At 42.1% G+C, this 19,948-nt stretch overlaps 2 protein-coding genes across 2 annotated transcripts in view; both read left to right on the top strand.

Moving 5' to 3' along the window:
• LOC147706981 (cytochrome P450 2K1-like) overlaps window positions 1-3,038 on the top strand; it is a 318,269-nt gene extending 315,231 nt beyond the window's left edge. Inside the window, exon 9 of the mRNA XM_086926209.1 lies at window positions 1,567-3,038. Within this exon, the coding sequence (XP_086782335.1) occupies window positions 1,567-1,748 (182 nt within the window). The 3' untranslated portion in view covers window positions 1,749-3,038. The remainder of the gene's footprint in view (window positions 1-1,566) is intronic.
• Window positions 2,638-19,948, top strand: part of LOC147706980 (uncharacterized) — a 42,386-nt gene continuing 25,075 nt past the window's right edge. The window contains exon 1 of the mRNA XM_086925612.1: window positions 2,638-2,772. Within this exon, the coding sequence (XP_086781738.1) occupies window positions 2,638-2,772 (135 nt within the window). The remainder of the gene's footprint in view (window positions 2,773-19,948) is intronic.

Below are 19,948 nucleotides of genomic sequence, written 5' to 3'. Positions count from 1 at the left end.
GACCTCCAACCTGTCAGCAGAGGTGTACCCCAAGGCTCAGTACTCTCGACACAACTGTTCAACATATACATGGAACCCCTAAACCCCAATCTTAAAAAGGAGAAGATCCACTTCCACCTATATGCTGAGGACACCCATATCTATCTAGAAATCTCCTCCCCAAAAGACATCCTCAGACTCAACAACACTCTAAAAGAAATTCAGCGCTGGCTATCCCAAAATACCGTTAAACTCAATCAAGAAAAAACTGAGATCCTCCTCATCTCCACCAAAGAAGAGAACCCACAAATTGCTGAATGGCTTAAAGCTTTGGGCGCTCTAAAAGGTAATCTCACCCTGGCCAAATCCGTAAAATCTTTAGGAATCACCCTAAACCCCAAACTGGACATGACCAATCACATCAAAAACTCTGCAAAGACCGCCTTCCTCAACCTAAAGCTTCCATACAAAATCAAAACATTCATCCCTTCTAAAGACCTCAAACGGGCCACGCAATCGCTGGTGCTATCCAGGCTTGATTATGGCAACGGAACCCTAACTGGCGCCTCAAAATACAAATTGGCTCCCCTCAGAACAACCCTCAATGCAGCGGCCAACTAGTGATTCTGTCAAAAGCCACCCAGTACATTGTTATTTTACTATACATATCAAATGCAATCTTGTGGCAAGGTAGATGGCATCCACTCCTCAACCATTCATCCATCCACACACTGAGTCATCCATCTATTCATTCATCCATCCATCCATCCATTGTTGTCTATTCTCACATTTATCCAGTCACCCATCCATGCACACACAAAATACACATAAACTTGCCAATCAACAAAAAAGTTCCACTTATACAAAACCCAGATGTATTTATATCTGAGCGGTTATTTTCTGTTTTCTGTTTGAAGTCCTGCATCTACAATAGGCAAACCAATCTTAAATGCCCTGACTGCAAAGATATTGTGCCACAAGTAATATAGAACAAATAACTATTTCTGCTCACATCATCTGCGACATTTATGATTACAACTAGAACTGCGTGAAATCAGCATGTATGGTGGAATCAAGTTTTCTCATGGAATGGGCAAGGGGCAGGAAAGTGGTGAAGAGGCAAACGCCCACAAAGCCATTAGTTTAAGATGTGTTTTTATACAAATAATGCACTTTATTTTAATTCCATGAAAATGGCAGTAAGGGTGTGCATTGACTGAAGCGTCCTAATAGTTTTAGATTTTGTAGAGGAAGAGATGATTCAATGTCAAATATATGTTTCATTAACTTTTGGCAAGAAATAAGGGGGGGGGTAAAATTACGAATTGCATACATTTTGTATCGATTCAGCTTGGGATTTTTGTGAATCTAGTAACAATCATATACAGACACAAATTGTGAGAAGAAGCCTATGATGCTCAGAGGTCTGGCAAAAAACTGTGTAGAAACTGAAACCACGGAATAATATAGACAAAGAGCTTCAGTCTAATGTAGAAAAAATGTTGCAGATTAAGTGCCTAAAATCAGGAGATGGTTTCAGACTAAAGTGTTAAAAAATGCTAATATTTTGTATCATTTTTGTTATAGGGCGAAGAATCTGCATTGGCCAAACTCTTGCTAGAATGGAGCTGTTTTTGTTTTTTACAAGTCTTCTGCAGAGGTGTACGTTGCGGCTTCCTCCAGGTGTAACTCATATTGATTTGTCTCCTGCAGTTGGATTTACGACACCTCCCAAGCCTTATGAGATCTGTGCACTTCCACGCTGTTAAAAGATTCTTAATAGCTTGTCAATGATGAAGAAAGACTCCATTATTGTCATACTGTCATGGTTAAAACCATTAACCATTGATGCTGATCTAGTCACTAAATGTACATGTATGCAAATCTTGGGCTTGAAATATTCATAATACATACCTGTAAATGATAGTGACAGACAACTTTGCACATCTCCTATATATCATTTCATAAATAAATTAAATAAAATGAATTTGTTTTTTTTAAACACTTCAAAGGTATGCCAAATAAAATATTATTTTAATTCAGTTCTGAATAGAGTTCATGGACTGTGTGAGGAAGAGGAAGTGTAACTTTCTTTGAGAGATGCTGTCCTCTGTGATAAGCCTGGCCATATATAGAAACTCTCATTCATAAAAATACTCATAGATATTCCTCAGTCAAAAGCCCCTACAGTGGCTAAAGATTGAGGTTATTATGATTTTATTATGTCAGTGCTGGAAGGCTGGTTGTGTCAAAGGGGATGTTTTTTGTCATTTCAACAGCACACATTTACCCTACCATTCCTTCTGTCATGTGCCCGAGGTAGGACCGGTAGGAATCAGTGGAATTTTTTCATGTACGCTGTCTTTTCCTAAAGTTGCCTTCTCTTTGCCGCATTGACTTTTGAAACACATTTGCAATGTGACTCTTGGACCGATTTCTTGGAAACCCTGACCTTGCTGACACCGAACACTTTGTGAGAACACTATCGTACTGCCTTGGCATTAGGGACAAGGCCCTTATGTGTGACACAAATGTGTTTTATTATTACGTGAATTTGGCGGCACAGCTGTCTGTGGAATGCAAACACTGGCAGCCCAATCACAATCTCGGCTCAAGGCAAGAATACAGTTTTGTATACATAACCTTTTGTTTCCAAACATGATCAGAGGAGTCACTTCTGCTGGATTTGAGGGGTCCCTGAATGCCAAAGTTTTTTGCTGGCAGCTGAACATCTCTGTCAGGGATGTTCAGTTCATGACTGACCAAGACGAGTCTGACACTCTTTCCCACCAGGTAATGGGGTTAGAGTCTCCATAAGGGGGTTTATTGGCAAAACATACATCTGCACCTTAGGGTAGGGTTTGGCATCTTAGGAGTATGCTACATAGGTATGTTATTTTATATGTATGCATATATAAGTTGTCTAACATGATGGTGAAACTATTCGTTGTATTTACTGTTCTGACATTCATTATAACTTTTGTCTGCTTCTATCTATTAATCATCGCAGCCCACATTTTCAGTGCAAGAAGCCCTACAGTTCAATAAATATTGGAAACGCCTCTCCATGTATTCTTAGTATATTTCTCTAGTTGAAAGAAAGCAGGAGTGACTGAGAAAATTGTTTGAAGTCTGTCACCATGGTTCCTGAGAGAACAGAGTTGTCATGTGCACATTTTCTGTGCAAGAAGCACTACAGTTCAATAAATATTGGAAACATCTCTTCGTGTATTCTAAGTATATTTCTCTAAGTGAAAGAAAGCACGAGTGACTGAGGAAAAAGTTTGAAGTCTGTCCCCATGGTTCCTGAGGAAACAGAGTTGTCATGTTCAGTGATTGCCAGAACTTTTCACTCCCTGTTCAGGTTTAGGGAAATAAAGGTGACAATGTGAGCTAGCTGGTCCAAGAGGCAACATATCCTGTGGAGGTGCATGAAATCATTCTGGAACCACCATAAGTTTCTGTTGCACGCACACTCACAGTTCATACCGATTGGCGGAAACAACAAGATCACAGAGGTTTACAAAGTATAGACACAGTTTACTATTTATTGTGATTCTAACAGCCATTGGCTAAAATGCCAAATGAGAAAATGCAGGCAAATGACTGAAAAATCTCTGCTGTTAGTAAGTGGATAATACTCCCGCCGACTGACATGTACGCAGCCTTGATAGTGTTCTTACCTCTACGTTGTGGGATATTTGTGAAGAATCAAGATGATCCACACTGGAAATTTAGAAAGTTAGATAGGGAGGTAGGGGTGAAATACCAGTTGACTTTCCTTTAGTTATGTGAGTCTGACAGAATTGCATAATGGTCTCCAGTTTTTTCTGACTTTTTTTATAAATGGTCTAGCAAATTCTGTTGCTCAGTTGGTCTATGATGCACACACACTAGCTGGAAAACTCACAGCAACTTTACTAATTGCAGATTATTATAAAATACGGAAGTGAGTTTAAATAACTTGTTTGATGGCTTTTCCTTCTTTTTTAAAGATCATAGTTTGATCATTGATAAAAATAAAATATATTATATAGTTTGCCACTTCTACAAATGTTTCAGAGAGAAAGTCTAGTGGGCACAATTTCAAAAACTTTCCATTGTTGATTACTTTGTTATTCATTTTAACCATGATATCAAAAGACATTCAACACATTATAGAAGCTCCTTGGATTTGCACATAGGCTGGGTGCCTAAAAGAGGTGTACCCTGAATGTTGGTGGTAGAAGCGCATCATTAACAGTACCATGGCAGGGCAGTATATCCCCCATTGTACGGTCTGAGTTATTGGGTTACATAAATATTTAAAACGTGGAAAGTCGAGAAATGTCTCTTGCACTGGTTGGTTGGCATTCAGTCAAGTACCACTGTAACACACTTCCATTAGGTCTAGGGTAGAATGAGGTCATTTGTTGAGCTATTTATTCCCACTTTGTCTCTTTGGCTTTAGACTTAGGGTCTTTATGATCTTAAAGTACATTGCCAGGAATCAACATGATATGGCGGGACCACCATTATCATTGACACCTCTTTGCCTAACTATGGATTGTGGTTAGAGAAAGTGTAGTGATCCATGTACAATGGTCCATACCACAAACAGTCACCTGGGGTCTCAAAGGGCGAATGTGCTATGTTTTTTAAATTAATTTTATTTATTAATATACATTTGTAATGCGCGTTATCACCCAGGGGTCTCTAAGCGCCTGTCAGAGGGTGCTCACGGACTGGATGGGGCTCTACTCCCCCAGGGCACTGTATTATTACAAAAAGAGACACAGATTATTGTGCACCCTCTTCTGTATCACAGATTGAGCCAGTGCATATAGAGCGCCGGAGCTATCGTCATGGGGGGCAGTTCCTGATATGCATGGGGGATATCCCCATGCTAATGAAGGAAGCACTTTGCATCTGGTCTTGCACCCTAATAAGAATGCAAGCCCAGAGGCAAAGAGGCTGTGATGGTGGCGCAATGACAGTGCGCCTCAAAGAGATGGTACAGTGCCAGTGAGAGCAGCCTTGTGGAGGTCCCCACAAAAAATCTCCCTGCAGTCAGGTGCAGTGACTCACTGAGCCTGCCTGCCAGGAGATCTTTGGCTGCACTTTAAAGTGCAGGTGGTTGCCACCTGCACTGTGAAACACAGAGAAGCTTGTGATCAGTTGTTCTGTATTACAGTGAACGTGCTGCCCCTTAGGCAGGCACGAGTTCAACTCTGCCCTGGGGGCAGCACATTGATTGTAATAGGGTGCGCAGTCTCTGTTTGTGCCCATCACACCTGGTTAACAATATGCCATTATACAAACGAGGACATTGTGCACATTACAAATATGGGCCTATAAGATTTAACAACTTGATGAAAGTAAGATGCTCTTGCTGATGTTTACGTTTAATATGTCATTACACGTGCATTTAGATTTATACTGGTAATTAATGTTTTAAGTAGGCCTCAGTAAAATTTACATTAGGCCAGCATAATTCGCTTTATTTGGGATTTATGCATTACAATTGCTATGGGAAATTCTCATAATTATGATATTACACCACTTCACGCAACCCTATTTGTGATCAAATTTACCACAGCTGAACTGAATCAGCAGAACCCAGACGGCTGGCTGTTGTTCGCAGTGCTTTATTTAAATAGGTTCTGACTCTGAAAATTGTGACCAGGATACATTTAATGCTAATCCATAGTGCGCAATAACAGCTTTAGACTAATTATGGATAATTCTGCTAAATATTGTGTGCAATTGCACAAAAGCACATTACAAGAATTTCGCACTCTCCCTAATTTAAGTAGACTGTTCTATAGAGTTGCACTCCCTTTGTATTAGGATGCATCGGCTCCCAAAGATGAGACATAAAGCTTTTCCAGATGGTCAATGGTGTGATCACATAAGAGTGGTAGTACTGCAAGAGTCAAGAATCTTAACTGCTGTCTTAAGACCTGGTAGAATAAAGCTGCACCCTTCTCTTTCTCAATGCTTCACATTGTAATGCTGAAAGGAAAAGGTATCAGTTGCAACTCTCCAGCTCCTGTCTTAGATATTTTAAAGATCGAACTGAACCTGGATCTGCCACTTCCAGAAAATGCAGTTTCAAATTAAATAAGTGTTTATGGACATTTTCTAACGGTATTTACGCAAGAAACTAATGTTTACAATTTTTCAGAAAGCATAGACTTCCTGTAACTTCGCTTTCCCAAGGAGTACACACAAAATCGAGCAAAAACCTTCCTTCTTTGGAGGAAGCAAAAACTAGTAGTAGAGAATTAAGGTACAGATGTACTATTTACAGCTCGCAAAATGCTGAGCACAATTTGCGACCAGTATATTTGTAACCAGTGACTAATTTTCTGAACAAACCTAAGTACAAATAGGACACTTCAGACCATTTGCTACCCAAACAACGTGATGATGGCCTGATATGGCCAGAAGACAACCATGTAAAAGAAACTGGACTGCATTTAAAAATAAAATGTTGCTTGTTTGCTTGAGAGTTGACTCTGCAACCTTCTTTTTAAACATTCAAAAAGGAGAAGGGGTACCAAGGTACCCCTACCCTTTTACGAAGCAGTTACTCCTCCAACCTGGGTGTCAGTAACTCTTCAACGATTTATGTCTGCTATTTTGGTCCATTGATACTTATGGTCAGGAATCTTTATTTGGAAGGAACACCAAAAACGAGTATTAGTCCTTAACAAGCTTTAGTTACATATAGGCAAGATGTGTTCCCACTGCAATTATTGCCATCTCTTTTACTTAGGTGCTCAGTGATAATCAAACAATGCTGTTGTTGCTCTAGAGCAGAGGTCTTCAATTTTTTGGATGCCGAGACCCCCCTGTCAACATTTACAGGTGTAAGGACTCCCTCCTGACAAAAATTTCTAAACCTCTCGGCAGGGCTACTGGAATTATGAGGCAGATGAGGACCAAATTATGCGACAGGCTTGACTAAATTGTGTGAGTAGATAATTTAAATAATGTGTATTTTGGGATAGCATTGCTTTATTATTTTGAAATTTTTTAAACACAGTAACACTGAGGAAAGATTTCCCCACATCAGTACCAGTTCATAACCAAAATACAGAAATTAACATCAGAAAGATGTGCAGTCAACCTTTCTGAAGGGCATCCCACTCCACAGGAATACACTCTTCCACATTAGAAGCTCACCTGGTCATGGCTGGGAGCAGCAAGGGTCCCTTCAAACCCTGGCGGTCTTGTGGAGAGTTAAGCAGTTTACCCAAGCCCCTTTCCTCTCACCCCTTCCTTCCATCCCTTTCTTCTCTCCTCTCCCAACCCTGGATACCTCTCTCACATTGCAGGCAGATGGTTATTAGCCCCGGGACACCTTTTGGTAATAGTAGCGCACTACAAATGTAAATAACAATAGGCAGAAGCAGGGGATCCACCAGACCCGAACTTCGGGGGGGGGGGGGGGGGGAGGGCGGTGTTTAATACTCCCAGCCAGGGCTGGCCCTAGCACTGGTCGCACACAGTGCAACAGTCTTTCCACCTTCTCCATGAATTCCCTCATTCCCACTCACCAACAATACACCTCATCTCTCTATAGCACCTGTCTGACAGAATACTCATAGTTTACTCACACTCAGTTCTATGATGTGAATGGTACATCTTCTTTGTACCAGGTACTTTAACCGTCTGCACTGTGTGGATGAAAGAGTGCCCATGTGGCTGCACGGTAAGCAATGCAACTGTGTAAGAGTAGGGTAAAAGCAGTGACTACAGGGTGAGTGAGGTGACCATACGAATTTGGGTTTGGCTGTAAGTGCAGAGTGGGATGAATTAGTGCATGGTTAGTGATGGCCCTAGCACTGGTCGCACACGGTGCAACAGTCTTTCCACCTTCTCCATGAATTCCCTCACTACCACTCACCAACAATACACCTCATCTCTCAATAGCACATGTCTGACAAAATACTCATAGTTTACTCACACTCAGTTATGTGATGTGAATGGTACATCTTCTGTGTACCAGGTACTTCAAACTTCTGCACTGTGTGGGTGACAAGAGTGCCTATGTGACTGCAGGGAGAGCAATGCAACAGTGTGAGAGTAGGGTAAAAGGAGTGACTACAGGTTGAGTGAGGCAACCATGTGAATTTGGGTTTGGCTGTAAGTGCAGAGTGGGACGAACTTGTGCATGGTTAGTGATGGCCTCCTTTGATTGAGCTACAGAATGAGCAGTTAGGGTGGACAGGTGAGTGAAGTGTCACATGAGTGGAGGATGAGAAGTGTGCTTGTGTGACTGCAGGGTGAGGTACAGAGTGAACAATGCAAGCACATATTTAGTGCAGAGTGGGCTCTGTGAGAGCAGGGTGAGCGGTTGAATGTTGTGAGTGCATGGTGATCAGTGTGAGTGCCTTGTGATCACTGTGAGTGCATTATGATCACTGTGAGTGCAGGGTGAGCGGGTGAATGTCATGAGTGCATGGTGATCAGTGTGAGTACGCTGTGATCAGTGTGAGTGCATTGTGATCAGTGTGAGTGCATTGTGATGACTGTGAGTGCAGGGTGAGCGGGTGAATGGTGTGAGTGCATTGTGATCGCTGTGAGTGCTGGGTGAGCGGGTGAATGGTGTGAGTGCATGGTGATTGGTGTGAGTGCATGGGGATCAGTGTGAGTGCACGGTGATCGGTGTGAGTGCATGGTGAGCGGGTGAATAGTGTGAGTGCATGGTGATCAGTGTGAGTGCATTGTGATCAGTGTGAGTGCATTGTGATCACGGTCAGTGCATGGCAATCGCTGTGACTGCATGGCAATCAGTGTGAGTGCATTGTGATCGCTATGAGTGCATGGTGATCAGTGTGAGTCCATTGTGATCACTGCAAGTGCAGGGTGAGCGTGAAAGTGAAGGCGAGAATGAGAAGTGAGTTGTCTGAATGCAGGGTGCATTCCCAGAAACCTGAAGTGTAGGGTTTCAGATATCATTTGAAACTATTGCTTTAATGGCATTAATCAGGGATTGAGGGTGGAGGAAATAAATAATGTGCTAATCCGGCAACAAACTTCCAGTCTTATGATTAGGGTTACCAGCTCAATATTTTGATGGCCCAGAAATAAGCAGTCACCTAAAGCTGTATTTTTAGCACTTATCTGTGAATACTTAGAACAGCAAATATAAATAGAAGGCACTTTTAATTGTGTAGCTTGTAATTGTGTTCTAGGGCGGCCTCAATGATCCATGAATTAAAGAGAACAAAGACAGAAAAGTCACATAACTAATTAATACATACTTTTTTATTTATAACTCTATTTAGTGTCAAGAGCAGGCATTTTTCTTTTGGCAACCCAACTTTATATTCCTTTTCATTAAATGCATTCTCACACTACAGCAGTGTAAAAATACAAATGTAAGGAATAGGCAGAGTGGGGGCCCAGGGGGTACTGGAACCATGAAAAACATTAAGCCTCTGTAACCAGTTTACAAAGGCATGTAAATATGCTAATGGTCTTTAAAGACCTGTAAAAAACTTGGGCGTGCAGAGATAAGACTCCAGACACTGCCCAGCCGAGCCCCCAGCAGCTCGAGTTTCACTGCAGCAGCCCGGGCTGAGACACAGTACGGGGGAAGTGGGGGGCTGATGCCCTGGAGGACAGGGCAGATGTGTGACTGTGCATGCGCGACCCCCTTCACATCACTCCACGGCCCCCCTGGGGTCCCTCCCCACAGTTTGAAGACCCCTGCTCTAGAGACTCAATTTGTTAACTTTATTAGTAGGCACAGAGGAGTCAGGTAGGAAAGAGATTAGGGGACCGATTGTGATGTCAGTTGGTAATCCTCTGACCGCTCATTAGAGACTTACTGACCGACATGGTAGGTTTACTGTCTGACCACCAAATGTAGGTGGTCAGAGTATAAACCAGACGTCTTTCAGACTGGCTTCCAATGGCCAGTCGGAAACCTTTTTTATAATACGTTTCTGTCATCAGGATCATGATGATGGTCTCCGACAGGCTTTTCCTGTTGGGCTTTCCAACGTGAAAAACCTGTCGGAAAACAACTTTGGGTGTTATAGTTAACTCAGGTAACTAAAATCGCTGAAATTCTCTCATTTTTGAATGAGTGCAATGTCAGCCTACTTATAACTTCCTGTAACCTTTGATTTTTTTTTGAATTTCCAAGTTTTTTAAATGCTAATTCCTAAATATAATGTCCCTGTAACCATTGGCTGTTCAGTGAATTTCAAAGTTTTGTTTAAATGCTAATTCCTAAATATAATGTACTTGATTCCTTATCTTTTTAAAATATGTATATATATATATATATATTACCTACTGGCGGTCGCCAGTAGGTATATTTAGTTAGGACCTAGTTACCATAGGAAATTCCAAACATTCTATTGGGAATAACTTTGGCGCCGATATAGGGATCTGCTGTAATTTTCTTTAAATTTGCCTCGCTGTGCTCCGCTCCTTCCCTGAAAGTTTCGGGGGGATTCGTCAAGCGAGGGCCGAGAAAAAAGGGGGGTCCCAAAACATGTTTTCCCCAAGTTAATTTCCATAGGGACATTCTGACATGGCTACAGCTCGAACGGCTGAACAGAATTACACCAGATTTGGCAAAATGGTAGGGACTGGTATGCAGCAGTGCCATTTGTATGTTTGGTGTAAATCCCTCCAGTAGTTCTTGAAAAAATTGAATTTGTAATTTTTCAAATGGCATTTTCTATGGGGCCTTTATACACGGTACAGCCCAAACGGCTGAACGTAATTACGCCAAACTTGTCAAAATGGTAGGGACAGGTATGCAGTAGTGCCTTTTCTATATTTGGTGAAAATCCCTCCAGTAGTTTTTAAGAAAATTGATTTGAGCAAATTATATATCTATATGCGCTCAACATTCTATTGGGAATAACTTTGGTGCTGATGGAGGAATCTGTGTGTAATTTCCCAGAATTTTGGCCAGCTCCGCTCCGCTCCTTCCCTGAAAGTTTCGGGGGGATTCGTCAAGCGGGGGCCAAAAGGGGGGGTCCCAAAACGTGTTTTCCCCATGTTAATTTCCATAGGGACCTTTAGACACGGGTACAGCCCGAACGGCTGAATGGAATTACACCAAACTTGGCAAAATGGTAGGGCCTGGTATGCAGATGTGCCTTTGCTATGTTTTGTAAATATCCCTCCAGTAGTTCTTGAGAAAATTTAATTTGAAAATTTTCAAATGGCATTTTCTATGGGACCTTTAGACTCGGCTACAGCCCGAACGGCTGAACGGAATTACACCAAACTTGGCAAAATGGTAGGGACAGGTATGCAGTAGTGCCTTTTCTATATTTGGTGAAAATCCCTCCAGTAGTTGTTGAGAAAATTGAATTTGAGCAAATTATATATCTATGTGCGCTCAACGTACGCGTCCTTCTGGGACCCCTGAGAAGGGCTAGGGGATCAGGGGGTCTCAACCCTGCCCCCTTTTCGCATTTTCCACTGTTGTTTTGTGCTCTCTTGTGCCTCACTTCTCCTGAGAAACAAGATGGCTGCTCAGGTGGTCCCAGAAGGATAATAACATATATAAACGTTATCCGCTAATAGAATTAGCATTTACAAAACCTTTGAAATTTGATTGAAAAAAAAAATAGGTTTCACGCCTGATATAGTTAGGAATTAGCATTTAAAAAAGCTTGCAAATTCACTGAAAAAAAACATAGGTTTCAAGCCGTATATAGTTAGGAATTAGCATTTAAAAAACCTTGCAAATTCACTTAAAAAACCATAGGTTTCAGGCCTTATATAGTTAGGAATTAGCATTTAAAAAACCTTGCAAATTCAATTAAAAAAACATAGGTTTCAGGCCTTATATAGTTAGGAATTAGCATTTTAAAAACCTTGCAAATTCCCTTGACAAACCATAGGTTTCAGGCCTTATATAGTTAGGAATGAGCATTTAAAAAACCATTGTAATTGCTCCTATATAGTTAGTTGTACTAACTATATTTCGCGCACCCGCAATCCACTGCTGATGATGTCACATATTACATCATTCATGACATGGTCAGTGACATCAGTGATGACATCTCAAATGACATCACGGATGACATCTCATTTGACATCACTGATGACATCATCCAGTGACTGTGTGTTTCTGTAAAGTTTAAATATGTTTTACATATTGAAGAATGAGTGTATGTATAATTGTCTGGATGAAGGATTTAGTAGGTGCGTGACTGACTGTATGAGTGAGTGATTAAATGTGTTTTACTAAATGCATGGGTTAGTGACTAAACTGTCTGAATGTGTGCATCAGTATGTCTGTTGGTGTGTAAGCTGCTGCATGTGTTGATCAGTAGCTATATGAGTGGCTATATTGTAGTGTAGTTCCTATTTTCCCAATAGGCTCTGCGCATCGGAATAACATAAACAGCAGTGTAGACGTAGGACTGAGGTCATCTAGGTCTCTACTGACTATGTTAAACTTAATTTAGGTTTGCGCCAGCTAGCACAGAGGTCACTGGAAACTTTCTTGAATGAATAGGGCGGGATAAGCTCCCCTGGCTCAGGCAAGAAGAGATTCAGTTTCCGACAACCGCATAAACATGACAACTTTGCTCCCTCAGAATAAGAGTGTATCTCTAGAGTTGTATGAAAACAATAGACAGCTATTTCACTCAGTCAGCAGTGCATACTTAGTTTCACCAGAATGCAGAGAAATAGAGAGTCGGGCGTTTTCAATAAAAAGGTGTTATTTATTGAGCAGTCTTATTTCTCATGCAAGAGAAATGAATTGCCACAATTGCAATACTTAAAGTAAAGTAAAGTGCGTACAGTAAAAGTAGTATTATGAAATAATACTGTAAAAGCATTGATACGGTTTCTTAGCCATATGATACTTTAAAATGAATAAAATATATACATGCAGAAATACATTGACTAACGTACTCAACTGGTGCTTCTAACTAAGCCTACCCCGGTGTACCTGACCAAAGCCTAATACTTGGGATGGGACAAGTAAGTAGCAGTTTTTAGTTAAGTTGGTTAAGATAATTTTGCCAAGAATCTGCATCAAGAATTCTCTTAAGGGTTTAGTCAGCTCCGTACCTTGGTGATAGAATGTGGGAGGTCTGGTATCTCTTTCCTCAGGACTCGATATCCCAGCAACCCGCAATGGTAGGCTGGAAACCCCGGAGCTGGATTTTCTCGGCTGGAGAAAAAGACAGCGTCTCTCTCAGTGCGTCAAACAGGAGGGGCGGCTTCCGCGGGCACTCGCATCAACTGGGCTCTCGGGCAAGTAGATGGCCGCTCTGCTCCAAACCACTGTGTGTTTGCTTAAGGCAACTGTTGGTATTTTATACCTGAAAGGTGCCGGGTTTGACGTAAGGTTGGACATAAGACGTCACCAAGAACTAATAGTTCTTGCAGGACTTCAGGAGTTATTGTTCAAATCAAAACAAAAGCAGGGGGGGTTTCCCGGGCTGCTGGAGGCTTGGTTTGTTTAAAGAATGCGTTGTGCTTTCTAGGAGTCGATGGGAGAAGCCGTGCTGTGCTTTGGATTGCATGGGCTATTACTGAATATAAATCTGATTCTTATGCCTTTGTCAGGACATTATTGATTATAACCTCACAAGGGCATAAATCGGGAATATCGAATTAGGGTCCTAGATATGAACAAGACAATATGGGTTATTGATTCCGGTAGAAACAGCAGGAACCGGATTTGGTCTCATGGACAGTGATCTAACACTCCTCACAACGGTTCACGAACCTGCGGACCTGGATGATGCACCCTGCTCCATGGAGGTGCTAAGGAGGGAGGAGATTGTACAAACAAGGGATCTGAGCAATCTAAAACGCAAATCAAGATTTTTACCACATGTCACATATGATGCAATAGACGTCTTTAATGACGCTGTCCTCCAAGACCTGGAAAAAATGACATCAAAAAACATAGAACTGACAAAAAAGAACTCTAACATCTCACGGTTGGAATGGGAGGCAATCAAGACTCTGAAAGATGATACTTCGATTGAGATCAAACCCTCAGACAAGGGGGGAAACATTGTAACTTTCAGTAAAAGCAAATACAAGAGGGAGGCCCTGAGGCAGTTACAGGATAGTAACTGCTATAAGATCATAGACAAAAGGGGTTTTGCAAAATGTATAACGGATTATCATGCACTGTTGGAGGGGTGGAGGGATGAAGGAATGCTCAATAAAAATGAGTATGATTATCTGCTTTGCGAACATCCGATTATTCCTACATTCTACCACCTCTCCAAAGTGCATAAGGATATCAGAAACCCCCCGGGGAGGCCTATAGTTTCCTCCATAGGAAACTTACTGGAGAGTCATTGGCACTTGCTGTAGTTCCCCGTATCAAGAAGGCCCGTGTAGGCGGTTGGTCCTTCAGATTCCTGGCCCCTCAGTTGTCGAATTCTCTACCGCTGTCTTTACGGTCCACATCCAATCTGCTTGCCTGTAGGAAGGGTCTAAAGACTTGGCTATTCTCTGGTTAGCGTGGAAGGGTATTCTCAGATGTGAGACCCTTGCTCATTGCACCATCAGGATTCAAGCAAACCGGGCCGAAGACGGCTGTAATGCCAGAAACCGGTCCCCGGGAGCTTGTTTCCTTCCCAGTGTAAGAATTGGCTTTTGTAGTTTGGTTTGCCCTGTTCCCATCATGCACTGGGACAGGAACAGACTAATTTGCATACAGCCAGGTTCTGAAACTGGGATGGTGCAGTGAGCTAAAAAACGGTGTTGGATCTAGCCCTGATCTCTGGACTGGGTGAGAGCTTTCTGCTTAATTCAGAGACTCTGTCCCTCACCACCCCTTGTTGTATATATTTTTGTCCACCCTAAGCGTGGAAGGGTATTCTCAGATGTGAGACCCTTGCTCATTGCACCATCAGGATTCAAGCAAACCGGGCCGAAGACGGCTGTAATGCCAGAAACCGGTCCCCGGGAGCTTGTTTCCTTCCCAGTGTAAGAATTGGCTTTTGTAGTTTGGTTTGCCCTGTTCCCATCATGCACTGGGACAGGAACAGACTAATTTGCATACAGCCAAGTTCTGAAACTGGGATGGTGCAGTGAGCTAAAAAACGGTGTTGGATCTAGCCCTGATCTCTTGACTGGGTGAGAGCTTTCTGCTTAATTCAGAGACTCTGTCCCTCACCACCCCTTGTTGTAAATATTTTTGTCCACCCTAAGCGTGGAAGGGTATTCTCAGATGTGAGACCCTTGCTCATTGCACCATCAGGATTCAAGCAAACCGGGCCGAAGACGGCTGTAATGCCAGAAACCGGTCCCCGGGAGCTTGTTTCCTTCCCAGTGTAAGAATTGGCTTTTGTAGTTTGGTTTGCCCTGTTCCCATCATGCACTGGGACAGGAACAGACTAATTTGCATACAGCCAGGTTCTGAAACTGGGATGGTGCAGTGAGCTAAAAAACGGTGTTGGATCTAGCCCTGATCTCTTGACTGGGTGAGAGCTTTCTGCTTAATTCAGAGACTCTGTCCCTCACCACCCCTTGTTGTAAATATTTTTGTCCACCCTAAGCATGGAAGGGTATTCTCAGATGTGAGACCCTTGCTCATTGCACCATCAGGATTCAAGCAAACCGGGCCGAAGACGGCTGTAATGCCAGAAACCGGTCCCCGGGAGCTTGTTTCCTTCCCAGTGTAAGAATTGGCTTTTGTAGTTTGGTTTGCCCTGTTCCCATCATGCACTGGGACAGGAACAGACTAATTTGCATACAGCCAGGTTCTGAAACTGGGATGGTGCAGTGAGCTAAAAAACGGTGTTGGATCTAGCCCTGATCTCTTGACTGGGTGAGAGCTTTCTGCTTAATTCAGAGCCTCTGTCCCTCACCACCCCTTGTTGTAAATATTCTCTGGTTAGAGCGCCTCTATCCTTATTCTCTGTTTCCTTTGTTATGTTTTACAGTCTCTTTTCTGGGTCTGGAGCACAAAGCGCCGGGACACTCCTTAGGAGTAGCCGTTGCGCTATACAAGACCCATAAATAACATAACATAACATAACAGAATACATCAAGGTTCATTGACAGTTATCTGGCCCCCTTTGTTAGAGACTTGCCCTCCTATGTTAAGGATACCCAAGACTTTATAAGACAAATCGATGGCATCAAGTGGGAAAAGGACATGCTTCTCATTACCCTTGATGCCACTAGTTTATATACCTGTATAGAACATCAAGATGGTATCTCTGCTATAAAATGGTTTTTGGGGAAGAAAAACATGAAATATCACCAACATAACTGTATGCTATTGAAGATGACAGAGTTCTGCCTCCACAATAATATTTTTCTATTTGCAGGCAGTATGTATCGCCAGATGAGAGGGACCGCCATGGGCACATGCTTCGCCCCCCGCTATGCCTGGTGGGAGAAGCACGTGGCCTGGGGGGGACCAATGAGAGATGGCTAGATCATATCATGATCTGGTTGAGATATATCGATGATCTGTTTGTCATTTGGCGGGGCGATAGATCCTCGGCTGAGGAGTATGTTGCGACGCTAAATGACAACAATCTCAATTTGAGATTCACCAGTACCATACATGAGACATCGGTATACCACCTCGACTTACAGGTCTTTGTGACAGGGAGCTCCTTACAAACTAGACTCTATCGAGAGCCCACGGCGGGTAATACCGTACTACATGAGGCAAGCCATCATCCCAAGAGTATGATAAAAATCATCCCATTTGGGGAATTACTACGCCTGAAGAGAAACTGCTCTGATCCCAAAGATTTCTCACAGGCACGGGATGAAGCACTGTTGAGGTTTAAAGATTGAGGATACTCTAGATCACTATTAACAAGTGCAATGAGTAAGGCGAGCTAGTCGACAGAAAAGACCTCATTAAGATGAAAGTGAGGGAGGCTGAGCCAGAGGGTGTAGCAAGAATGATTACCAGCTTTAACATGAGATCTAGCGAGCTGGTACAGATATTCAATAGAAACTGGCACATCCTAGGGACGGATACAACTATGAAAAACATACTACCGTCAAAACCGTCTATAACCTATAGGCGTTGCCAGTCTCTTAGTGACCATCTAACTAGCAGCCACTTTGAGGAATCTCCCAGAACAATAAAATCTAAATCCATAAATGGTTTCTTTCCGTGCATGCAATGCAAAGCATGCAAGTAAGGTAAAAAGCGGACCAAATATGAGGGAAGACCAAATGACCCACGACCCATGAGAGAGATCACAAAATTCCTGAACTGTAATTCAGAATTTGTTTACTGCCCCGAATGCCCGTGCTCCAAGAGATACATCAATAGTACATTTAATCCGGCAAAAAAACGTATCCTGGAGCACATGCGTGCCATCACAAACAAAGATAAGAACTACCCGGTGGCACGCCATTTTGAGACCCACCACAAAAGCAATAGGGATCTATTGTCCTTTTACCTAATTGATCAACTGGGTAAGAAAGAACGGGGTGGTGGAGACAAGATAAGATCGATAAGGGCATTAGAATCCAGGTATATAATTGACCTCCAAAGCATGCAGCCCAGAGGATTGAACAACGACGAGGAACTTTGGGTCCATTTGGAGTGATCAGGTCCATTCTCTAAGGTGGTACTATGAAATGTAACTGTAGATCTGCAATCAGAAACTTCCTATCTAGCTAGACATACTAGGGAGATATCCAGCTGGGAAGTTTGAGTTGAGTTTACAACATCTTACTCCTCTTCTATATCCACTTTTTTCTCTCTCCCGACTAATTTTCTGGGATTAATGACATTTGAATTGTATTAAAGGCCCATACAGGGCGAAACAACAGAACAAGAGAACTAAAAACAGTTGATTAAGCCCATAAAGGGCCATACAAAATAGTGCATGCATAAGTGCAGTGGGGAATGTAATACCTAGGAGAAGAAGTACATCAATATAGAATGCTGCTCGCAAATGTGTAAATACAGAGGTATCACAAACCGAAGTGGGAACAGCATGAGGTTGGATAACGCCGAGAGTAAAATGAAAACAACTTTATTTTGCTTACCAACCATCTGTTGCTCATACATGAGGATCCTTTGCACTTTGGCACTAGAATGAAATATGATAGAGACCATGTTGGGTATAACCTTGTTGTTTTCCTTAAACTGCACGAGCACTTTACTGTCACCATCTCCCCGGCGTATGAAGTGTTTTTAATGTGTGTATATGAAGTAGAATATTGCACATTATAAGATGGCCGCCAAGAGACTCTTGGCGAGTTTAGTCCTCTCTCTATGTACAAGGAGGGGTGGGGATATAATGGTGAACTGCACGCAATTATGGTTGACACTGACAAAGCCTAAACGGTGAAACGCGTCTGTCGAGGGGGCTGGGGGGTCTGCCAATAAACCTTTTGTGGTGAACACAGACTTGGAGTGCCGTGTGGCAGCTATATATATATATATATATATATATATATATATATATATATATATAGCCACACGATCCAACCAATTAGGTCAAGAAAACGGCAAGCACTCCGATGTGAAGATGTTTTCTCAAAGTTTATTTATTTTCCAAACCCCCCTTCACCCCTGACAGACGTGTTTCGTAAGTAAGCTTCGTCAGTGTCAGTTTGTGCAAACATACAGAAGCCATTTTAAACCCTCCGCTCTTTTTCATTTCATCGACATAGAAGATGGTATATTCCATGGAAACGGGGGCCATCTTGTAGTGTAGTATTACAAGTATTGTACCTTAGTTTAAATGGCTCAGATAAAGTGCTCAAGTGCAAATTAAATAGTTGACTACAACAAACATTACATTATTCATATGTACACTGTAATCATGTATCAAAAAATCTGTTCATATATATACATTTCAAAAATTGGATTCACAAGGCTAGTTATGTCGGGGTGTATCCCCTAATCTCAAAAGGGATATAACCATTCCAAATTTTTACATTGATTATCTTCTCTTTTTGTGAGGCCCTGTATGGGCTTGAATCCAAAAAAGTGTATGATACTGATATTTACATATTGATAAGGCGTTATCCAGGGATCATGCAAGTATAGGGAAATACCTTTATCCTAAATATTTACATATTTACAAGGCATTATCAATGTATTATACAGGTGTAGGGAAATACCTTTTTCTTATACAGTATATACACCAAGAGTATTGCCTCGTTCTATTTCAAAGGTGAACCCACATTTCTGCATCATTATTGAGGCCCCACGGTGTCATCGTTTTGAGGTCCAAAATGTACCTTGACTCTGTGATGCGGAGTGCCTTTTCCCTGTCCCCACCACGTTCTGATTTTGTAACTTGGTCAATGCAGTAATACCTGAGTAAATCCCTGTTGCTTTTATGAAATTCAGCAAAATGACGGGCTACCGGATAGGTCTTATCATTGTTCGCGATAGCCCTCATATGCTCCAGGATTCTCAGTTTAGTAGGTTTGATGGTACTACCTATGTAGCGTTTGTTACATGGGCACTCCAGGCAGTATACTGTAAATTCTGAATTACAGTTTAGATGTTTCATGATCTTTCTGTTAGGTTTCTCCTCTCCTGTTCTTCCTGGATATTCTTTTACTTTTTTACTATACTTTCAGGCTTTACAGCGCAAGCACGGGAAAAAGCCAATGATCTTATTAGTAGCTGCGGTTGCTTTGGGGGGGGCGAAATGGCTATGGATCAGGTGATCTGATAGTGACTGGCATCTCTGATAGGTGATCATGGGTCTCTCGGAAATGTGTTTTTTAAGGATGTTGTCTGTTTTTAAAATATGCCAGTTCTTCTTAAAAGACTGAACCAGATCTCCCGACTTGATGTTAAATGTGGTGATCATTCTGACCTGTTCATTCTCATTCTGCGTCTCCGTCACCAACAGGAGATCCCTTCTGTTGATGGTGTCTGCCTTAGCGGCTGCCTGATTTAATATATTTTTTGAGTAGCCCCTAGCCTGAAATCTGTTGCTAGCATCCCTTTGGGCATCTCTAAAATCTGTTTCCGCTGAGCAGTTCCTTTTGAGGTGCAGATATTCGCCGTAAG

This window comes from Lissotriton vulgaris, chromosome 6 (genome assembly GCF_964263255.1).
Source record: "Lissotriton vulgaris chromosome 6, aLisVul1.2, whole genome shotgun sequence".
NCBI lineage: Eukaryota > Metazoa > Chordata > Amphibia > Caudata > Salamandridae > Lissotriton > Lissotriton vulgaris.
This window is presented reverse-complemented; position numbering and strand designations above follow the sequence as displayed.